General features: G+C 37.0%; 1 protein-coding gene across 3 annotated transcripts; it reads left to right on the forward strand.

Moving 5' to 3' along the window:
• The first annotated feature begins 231 nt into the window (after positions 1-231).
• Positions 232-9,780, forward strand: LOC136201288 (uncharacterized). Of its 3 annotated transcripts, none has more exons than XM_065991918.1 (6): positions 232-536; positions 624-694; positions 7,443-7,530; positions 7,859-7,966; positions 9,176-9,258; positions 9,345-9,780. In XM_065991918.1, the coding sequence occupies exons 2-6, from the start codon at positions 660-662 to the stop codon at positions 9,589-9,591; spliced, it is 561 nt and encodes a 186-aa protein (XP_065847990.1). In that variant the 5' UTR covers positions 232-536; positions 624-659; the 3' UTR covers positions 9,592-9,780. The 3 variants fall into 3 exon arrangements, with proteins under 3 accessions (XP_065847990.1, XP_065847991.1, XP_065847992.1); XM_065991919.1 differs by having other exon boundaries at positions 7,859-7,963; XM_065991920.1 differs by having other exon boundaries at positions 234-536; positions 7,482-7,530; positions 7,859-7,965.

The following is a 9,780-nucleotide window of genomic DNA, read 5'->3' on the forward strand; positions in this document are numbered from 1 at the left end:
AAAAGAGTGCAGTATTTAGCAATTCACTTTTATTCTGGTACTTCATTTTTTTACTAATAAAAAGTCAACGATAAGCGGTATTTAGCAATTCATTTTTATTTTTGGTACTTCATATGATAATGTGGTTTGGTTTAGAATAAAAAATCCGGTTCAGATTATATTCCACGGTTTTTATTCAAATCGAACCGGCTCATGCTAAGCCCTAAAAACAGCAATTTTACTTTGAAGCCCAGTATCGACATTTGCTGGTTCTAGAAAGTACCTTGGTATTTCGATCGGGAAGCCCAATTCATCAAATTGAAAAGCGGTGGTTTTTGACGGTCTGCCTCTCCTGATCCTGATAACTCACTCCCTAAATTCTCAACCTGTGTAACTATCACCAATTCCTGTTTCGTTGGCATGTTGATGAGCTGGTAAGCTAGGGTTTCGTCCTAGATTCTTAATCGAGAATTTCAGTGGAAATACACATATATATATATACATAGCAATGGCGGGAAGAGAAGTCCGGGAGTATACCAATCTTACGGATCCTAAAGGTGATCCTTAAATGCTTATTTTCTTTTTGATTTTCTTGTTCTGTATTGTATGATGAAAAGCAATAAAAGATACTGATGGATTTGCAGATAAGAAATGGGGAAAAGGGAAAGATAAAATTGACGATGAAGATATTACTTTCCAGCGCATGGTTGCCAAGGTTAGCGGGTCGCCTCTCCTTATCTGTCTCAATCTTTTGCTTTTATGTGTTTATATTTACTGCTTGCTCGCCTGCAATACGACCTGGTTTTCCTCGTTTTCTGCTCTATAGCTGCCTGACATTGCATTGGAGAAAATGTAATTTGAATCTTAATTTGTATCAAGTATCAGCGCTACTGAAACCCAACTGCTTTGAACTGATACTAGATCATAGTTTTAAAATGCGAAAGGCCAGTCGAGGCGACAAGGGCAAAATATGGCCATGAGGCGAGGCGACAAGGGCAAAATATCGCCTTGAGGATAGTTTAATTTCTAAACTTATAAACCAAAATAACTTAAAGTCTAATAATAAAGTGCTAATTCTTAAATCAAAATAGCATAATATCAAGCATCTTCATCCCCAAATCCAACTCCTCATTTCGATGCAGTAGAATCAGTAGCATTAGCACTACCACTCATTTCCAAACACCAGAAAAATTCAATCAATTGAAAACATCTTAATAACAAAAATGATACACAAGTAATTTATTACAATAAAATTCCACAAAACAGAAAAAATATAATCAATTCAAAGCATAAATTCAAATCACATCTCAAAGCTAGAAATTCCCACAAAAATCTGGCAGCATAACGGCACAATTACATGGAAAGAAAGAAAATATAAGAAGAAATCAAGAATGAAGAAGAATCAGAAACCCTAACCCTAAACAGAAAAAGAAAGATGAAATAAAGAGGAAAGGAAAGAAAAAACATACCGGTGGTGATTGATGACCGGCCGCTGGCGAGAGAACCGTTGGAGAAGCATCGGTGGTGTTGTGAAGAGAGAGCCGTTGGAGAAGAGAGAACGTTTCTGTTCTGTTTCTTTAATTGTATAGCTGTCTTTTTTCTATCTATTTGGTCTTAAAGTCTATTAATTAGGTTTTTTTTAAAAAAAAAAATACTGACTTATCGCCTGAGAGGGTGAGGCGGTAGCCTCTTGCAGGTCCATCGCCTTCCATTCTGGAAGGCGATGAGGTGATCGCCTCTGTCGCCTGAGGCGATCGCCTTTTAAAACTATGTACTAGATTACTGTCAATATTTTGTTCTGAGAGTGGCTAAGAGAACACATGTTCTATAATTATTGGAGAGCTCTGCGATCTGCATAGCATCCTGTTAGAAGTTTGCTTTTGGTCTTATCTGGGACTCTTTTTTTTTTTTGTACTATAAAGTTTTAGCAGTCTGCTAAAACTAGATTGGGAAGGATTTATGGTTTGAGGTGGATACAGATACAGGGCAAGTAAAGAGTTGTTAATATCATTTCAGTTGACTGTTGCTAGAATATTGCATGAGATCTTAGACGAATGAAAATTGTTAAATAACTGAAGGCACATATGCTGGTGAGAAACTTGGTTATTTAATGTAAAACAATTTTTTTGGATGAAGGTTCATTCTTGTCCTAGCTGCCGGATTTCTGTAAAACCTTATTTTTTGGTTAATGGCTTACAATTGTAGGTTGAAGAAAACTAGTTTTGTTTTAGTTGATACAGATTATTTTGGGACGTGTTAGTTTTAATCGTAAACTAACAAAGATGTTTCTTCTCAAGCTGAACTTGAAGGAGTGAATCCCGGTTTTACGGCCTAAAATCCGTAGGAAATCAAAGATCCCCCATTGTTGAAGGTTAAGAATCCTAACAAGCTTCAATGAAGAAGATAATAAAATTGATTGATAAAAAGTTCTCTAATTACAAAGAAAGAGATGTATTTATATCATCTCAAAACCCTAAAACAAACCTAAACAATTACACGAAAGGGTAACTACTTAATTAATAAAAGGGTAAAGATAAAGACTAAATAAGCCCCTAACTAGGGTTACAAACAAGGATAAGAGTAGGGGCAACTTAGGAATTTAGAAAGAGTAAATTAAGGAGTAAATTAAGGATTTAAACTAAGGAAATAGAAATAGGCAATTAAGGAGTTTATTAAGGAATGAATTAAGGAAATAGAAAGAGGCAAGGGCAAGGCAGTCAAATGGATAAAGTTTAACCCTAGTCTTCCCCCTCTTCTTTGCTTGGCGTTGAAGACTGTTTTAACTATCTCATGCTCCGCGTGCCTTGAATGACGCTCCGCGTGAGTGGGCCTTTGAAATTGGTCCCCGTCAGCTCCGTTTTCATCTATGAAGCACGGACACGGGTGCGGACGCGGGTGCGTACACGGGTGCGGACACGGCAAACGGCATTTTTAGAAAATATGAGACACGGGTGCGGTGGGGACACGGCAAATTTTATATAATTAATTATATATATATTGGATATAAAAATATATAAAAAACATGCTAAATCACAAATCGGAATAGTGATGTTAGGAGAAGAACCCAAGAGAAGAATCGCAGCGCATGAGAAGGAAGAACCCAGGAGAGAAGAAATTATTTCTGATTATTCCCAAACAAAAACGAAATCATGATGTTAGGAGAACTGTGATGTACGCAGCACAGGGGTTGAAATCGCGATTTGCGCATGAAGGAGAGAAGACCTAATTCTAATTCGTGCGATAGAGATTATAATTTAGGATTTTTGACAAATTGCATAATTGATCCTTAAATTTTATAAAAAAATTTAAAAAAAACCCTAATTTTTAACTTTTTTTTTACCCAGCAGTGTCCCCAGCCGTGTCCCCCCGTGTCCCCATCCGTGTCCCATTTTCCGGTTGTGTCCCCGCCGTGTCACCGCCGTGTCCAGCCGTGTCCCCGCCGAGTCCCCGAGTCCGACTCGGCCACGGCGACCCCAGGGAAGAGTCCGTGCTTCATAGGTTTTCATCCCCTTCTCGAACCATCCCTCCACGCTCCGCTTGTCTTATAACACGCTCCGCGTGGAAGGCGTTAGTGATCACCCCTCCGCGTGGTTTTCTTCCTCCCTCCTTGGCTCCGGACTCACACTCCACGGGTTCTATCTCTCGCCCCACGCACCAGCACAAGATGCCCTCATCATTAGTAAATTTGGATAACCATACGTATCAAGTTGCTCAAACCTTGGCTTTGAAACTTGAAGATGCCAATGTACATACAGATCATTTTAAATGGTTTTCCTCGTTACTTTGCAATGTAATGTCAAGTCACTGAAACATTGTACCAGTAGTTATGGAAGCCGATTAGCTGAAGGATATGGTATAACTGTCAACTGTAAATGGATAAGTATTTTGGCTTACTAGGATCTCTATGTCATTCTCTTTCCTGTGTTGTTATAAGTGTTGTTGGTTGAGGGTTTTTCGTCCTGTAGAACTAGTCTTTGGATGAAATTATTAATTTCATTTGCATTACTTGTAAATTCACGCCTATTTAATTTGGAAAATACCTTTAGGCTTATGAATTTAAGTTTAGTTTTGAAGAAATAGAAGGAAAATAACTCCTTAGAAAAACAGAAGTGACATGACATGAATTAGTAAGACGTATATATTACATGGAAAGCTTAAGCCTTATCTACTGCATGAAGTGGCATTTCTATACCTAGCAGTTGGTTGATCCAGAAAGCACATAATTCGAGTTTCATACCAGTTGGAAATTTCAGTACTAAGTACTAACCTTCTCACACCTTAAATGAGAGATGTTTACAGTAAGGAGGCTGAAATAATTATTCAGAGTTACGAAAGAAGAGAAGGTAATTGGATGCTAGGTATTATGTATAGCAACATGGGATGAAGGGAAGAAAAAAAGAAGGGCGTGAAGGCTGAAAGATGTCTTTTAACTATCTTACTTAACTATATTTTATTATTTCACGTGAATGCTGAAAGTGGCCTATCATTTTGGGACAGAGGGAGTACATAAACTTGCTTTTCCTTGTGGATGAAGAGCTTGGCGTTCTCCAATGCCATATTTTAAATATAACCTTGAACCCTTAAACTAGGAGGGATGGGACTCATTTGACTTGTTTGGAAATATAGCATCAAGCTATTTGGTTTCTTTCTATGCTAATACAGTCAGTATGCTAGTTGCATATCCTTTTTTTTTAAATGTTCAATGTGTTATCTTTTCTCAATTAAATTTTGTTTTATTCCATCTCTATGTGGATTCTGCATGTTAGCTTGTTTTGCATCATTTTTTCCTTTATTCTTCAGTATAGTTCTTTCTCTTCATTTAAAAATTCATGCATTGCCTTTTCTATAGTGCTACTTATTCTCATTAGGGAATTCTGAAGGTTTTTGACATCTTGTTTACTTCTAGAAGTATTTTCTACTTTAGTTTTCTTTGGAAACTTCATTTTTGCCAATTTTAACGGAAAACATATTTATTTTCTGTTGACAGAAGACAATTCCAATATGGAAAAACTTTAAGTTTGTTCTGTAATTTTTTCCCGTATATAGAAAAAAGAGAAGTGTTTAGAAAAAAGTTCACTGTAAATTTGGAGACCAAAGGTTATCCTTTTTTTTTACATTAATTGGAAAGTAGTGCAACTAAACCCTCAAACCAGTTTTCTTTTTTCCCTAAAGATTAATTTTCAGTTGGAATTTTAAAATTTTAACATGTAATTTTGGTTCCCAATTTTCATGGATAACATGCAAATTGTTACAAGGTACTTAATGCTTTGATTTCTTGGGATGTTTCTAGTCATACTTGCGCTTTGAAACTTATACTCTCTTTTTTTTTTTCTTCTGGTAAGCAAAAGCTCAATTCTTGACCAAATTTACAGCCTATAGCCCACATAGATATTGCATTTTCCACAATTTGTTTGTTAGTGCGAAACAGACAACAACTGACCACAATGATTGATTTCAGGACCAAAGATATTTGTGCTTTAATTACTTATCTAACTAGACCTTTGTGATTTCGTTCAGTTTTTTCCTTAAGTTTAGTTGCTGCACTCAAGTAATATTTGTGCTTTAAGGCCTATGTGGAGGATGTGCTATGCTAGTTTTTGGATGCTTAGCATGATAATGAAAAGCTTAGGACCTCTTTTTTCTTTGGCAAACTAAAAACTGCTTCAGATTATCCTTTCAATTTCAGTTATAGAAAAAAAATGGTTTCTAATGCAAGCTCAAAAGGAAAATGTCTAAATAATATAGCAATGATCATTACCCAGCCGAGGATTCTTAAGTTGCATTTTTGTGGAATTATTAGTTACTATAGGTAAGACAAAGGAGCGGGGAGCATGGAGCGTCAAATTTGATTTTATGTAAAAATGGGGACACGAAGGCTGAGCATAATTGATTGCTCGTTAGAAATCTGATTTTTTTTTTTTTTTTTTTTTTTTTTATAAAATGATTATGGTTTTTTGGATCACATTTCATGTTTGTTAAAAAGCGAGGAAATCAAAGAAGAAAACTAAAACACTTTTCAATACACTTTTGTTTGTTCTTTCAGTGAAGCAAAAATGCTCATGTAATCACATATACATGCACAGTTGTTAAAGGTGAGCCTTATGCCAAGGCTCAGGGGACTGCGTCTTATTACCCCTAGGCGAGGCTCAGTTTAAAAGGCCCTCGCATTATGCGCCTCGGCTGGGCTTCCGAGGCCGCACCTCGTGAACATCAAGGGTTTCAATTAGGTTTTTAAAGTTTTTTACTGTTCTCATGAAAATAAAAGGTTTATTAATCTCAAGCACTTATTTTATTTAGTAAAGTTAAATGAAACTGTTGATCTAATCTAATTAAAAAAGAATAAGAAGAGACGTAAATATAAGGGAGGTTAAGAGACGTAAAAGAATCCTTCTATATTGTGAGACGTCGATATGAGACACGAGATCACATTGATCCCATCTCTTTGAAGGATATAGATGGCAGTAATGAATGGTTGATGGGTAGAATGGAAGGAGATGTAGATGAGGATGATGAATTAGTGTTCGAGGATGATGATTCAACTTGGGGTGAAATTGCTAGAGCTTGTGGGATTGACGATGAGATATATATAACTCGAAGCAAAAGTGTTGCTTCCACCTTCGATGTTATGGCTAAGCAAAAGCAAAATGCAACACAACTCCTTGTGTGAGAGCTAGGCCATCTATGGGGGAGGAGGATGAATATGAAAAGGAGGAAATTGGAGATGAAAATGATAATGGAAGAGTTAGAGGACAATATTAATCTTGAGGATGATGATTATTTTTTTTTTTTGTTGTTGTTTTTGATTGACAAAGTTTATTAGCATTAGTTAGGTTTAAGTATATGTCTATATGAACTTAACTTTTGATGTTTAATTTTATGCTTTTATGTGGGCTTGTCTTGTTTGTGTGGTCACAAGTGTGCCTTTTGTTCATCATAACTTATGCTCTAACTAGTAGTATTAGTGACATTAGTATCAAATATTGATATTTAGATTTTGTATCTATTTTTTTTTCTGGGCCTTTTTTTTATTATGCCTGCGCCAGAGCCTTGCGCCTATGCTGCAGCACCCCTTAGCGCCTTAGTGCGCCTTGCACCTTTAATAACTATGTATACATCTGCTCTAGGGCATCCTCCAAAAGATTTGCACTAGGATTGAGCATGGGTGGTGTTGGATGCAACACAGTGGGATGGGTTCTGGAGATTGTATACTAAAGATTTGTACTAGGCCACATACTAGATTCTGCGCTTCTGTCACTGTTGGGGTCGCAAATTTAATCATTGGTTCTTCGAATGTCACTTACATTTTTATGCATTGTCAATTTGCTAGATTTCGACTGTAACATTGGTAATACATGTGGTGTTGAAGCTGTATTTTAGTTGTCTACTCTACTATTTATTAATGGATGTGGGCCTTATTTTGGTAAATAAAAACTTGAAAGATTCCTGATAACATGCCCTGACAGGGATCTTGGCTTCTCCTATTTGGTGGTTGATGCAAGCAGATGCAAGAGGTTGCTGGAGAACGGGGAGGCTACCTTCATGGACGAGGGGGTATTGCTTCTCATACCTCTTTTTACATATAATGGCATGCCCAAATATATTTTTTTTTTCTTTCTATAGCGTGTTAAGAGGGCGAGCCTTGGCGCAACGGTAAACGTTGTTGTCGTGTGACCAAGAGGTCACGGGTTCCAGTCTTAGGAGCGGCCTCTTGCCAAATAAATTGGCAGGGGAAGGCTTGCCTCCAGTACACCCTTGTGGTGGGACCCCTCCCCGGACCCTCGGTCAGCGGGGACGCGTAGTGCGACCGGGCCGCCCTTTTTTTTTTTCTTTTTCCTATAGCGTGTTACTATTAATATTTTCTTGAGATTTATTTATGCAGCCTTGGACAGTGATGACTTGCTGTATCTCAAAGAGCAAATGGAAGCAGAGGAGGATGCAGAACGCCTCCTTCGCCGTACAGAAAAAAGAGCATTTGCTGCATTTAAAATATCCTTTCTTGGTCTTTAAGAAGACTTTTCTAGGTTTAATACATTAGGGTCTCCCTGAACTTGGCTCAAAAAGCCGATTGGCTCCTTAAACTTATAGAGTGTCTTGTTAGCCACCCTAAACTTGCTTAAAGTGACCTACTGGCCCCTGAACTTGCTTACCATGAACTATTGGCCCCCTGAACGTGCTTACAATAAACTATTGCCCCCTTAAACTTGTTTAAAGTGATATACATTTCAATTTGTCTAAGTCCTCTATTGTTTTGCCGTGTGTACTTCAGGGGTTAATCATGTCAGTTTAAGCAAGTTGGGAGGTTAAGGAGACACTTTGTAAGTTCAAGGGACTCCTGAATTATTAAGGCAATTTTCTATTGGCAATATCATACTGGTTTTGTCTGATACTGTTCATGGAACTATTTTCAAATCATATTAGTGTCCATCAGGACAGCAACTTCTAGTTTTTTTTTTAGTTCATTTTATATTTTCCTTTTTATGATGTCATCTCACTGTTTTCCACTTTGTGACAACTGGATGAATGTGACCTGCTTTTATAGTGTCCAAAATATCCAATTAAGTATCGATTTGACCCTTCAACTTGGCTCACAAGATCAATTTGCCCAAAATAAACTTTGAGTATCAATTTAGAACTTTGATGTGGTATTTTCAGTCAAATTAGTCTGGAATGACACGTCAACATGATGTTGACATGTGCCAAAATAACCAGAATTAGATGCGTCACTTTTAGACCGAATTAAGGGTCTAAATGGCTCTTAAAGTTGGCAGCCGGGATCAATTCAGTCCAAATTGAACTTTAGGTATCAACTCAGCCCTTAAGTTAGCAAATTTTACAAAGTTTAGGTATTGAAACTGATTCTACTTGGGCTAACTTGTCAAAAATTTAGCAACTTGAGAACTGAGTTGATATCTTAGTTCAATTTGGGTTAAATCGATCATTGTTGCCAACATTAAGGGTGATTTTGGCCCTTAATTCCTTTTGGACTTACCAAAAATGCCAGTCGTGGACTAAATTGATATCCAAAGTTCGTTTTAGATCAAAGTTTATTACATTGTAGGAAGGGTCTTCCTTTAGAATGACGGATTGGTTTTTGTGTACTTTAAGAAACCAAATCATTATAATTAGAAGTTTTATGCTTGTTGTGTATCCTTTGGCAAATGTCTTTATATAATTTATAGCCTTGACGGATGAGTACAAAGCTGCAAGTTTAGCAGATTCTTCACCTGCATCAATTCCCCTGCCATTACGTGTTGAGCCGAAGCCAAAAAGCGGGATTAGGTAATTATTATTCACACTAAAAAAACTAGCATTATCACATTTACTCTGTTCTTTTGAATCTTATAAAATTGTCCGGACTATTACAGACAGCAGGATCTACTGAAGAAAGTAGTAGAAGTGAAGCCTAAGCGAGCACGAGTCTCAAACCCTTCTGATGCAAGTCATTCTACACCAACCTCGAGCAATGATGCGTTGCCGAATTCGAAAGCGGAAGTTGGGAAAGCTGGGGAGAATGCAGGTAATATCAATCAGATTGAGAGTGAGAAAGTAAATACTGTTAAAAGCTTGCTGGGTTTAGCATATGCAAGTTCTGATGATGATGAAGAAGAGTGAGTAAGTTTTACTCCTTGCTAAATGAATATCTATTATATGGATATAGAGTTTCTGGTTAACATTTTAAATGGAATTCTATTTATATATTTGTAGAAACTAACATTCTCTAGTGCTAGTGGTGTTTTCGGTATTTTCCGGTGTATTCTTTTTTCTTTTTAAATTTTGATTATGGCGCTTACTTTTTTGAAA

This window comes from Euphorbia lathyris, chromosome 7 (assembly GCF_963576675.1).
Source record: "Euphorbia lathyris chromosome 7, ddEupLath1.1, whole genome shotgun sequence".
In the NCBI taxonomy this organism is placed as follows: domain Eukaryota; kingdom Viridiplantae; phylum Streptophyta; class Magnoliopsida; order Malpighiales; family Euphorbiaceae; genus Euphorbia; species Euphorbia lathyris.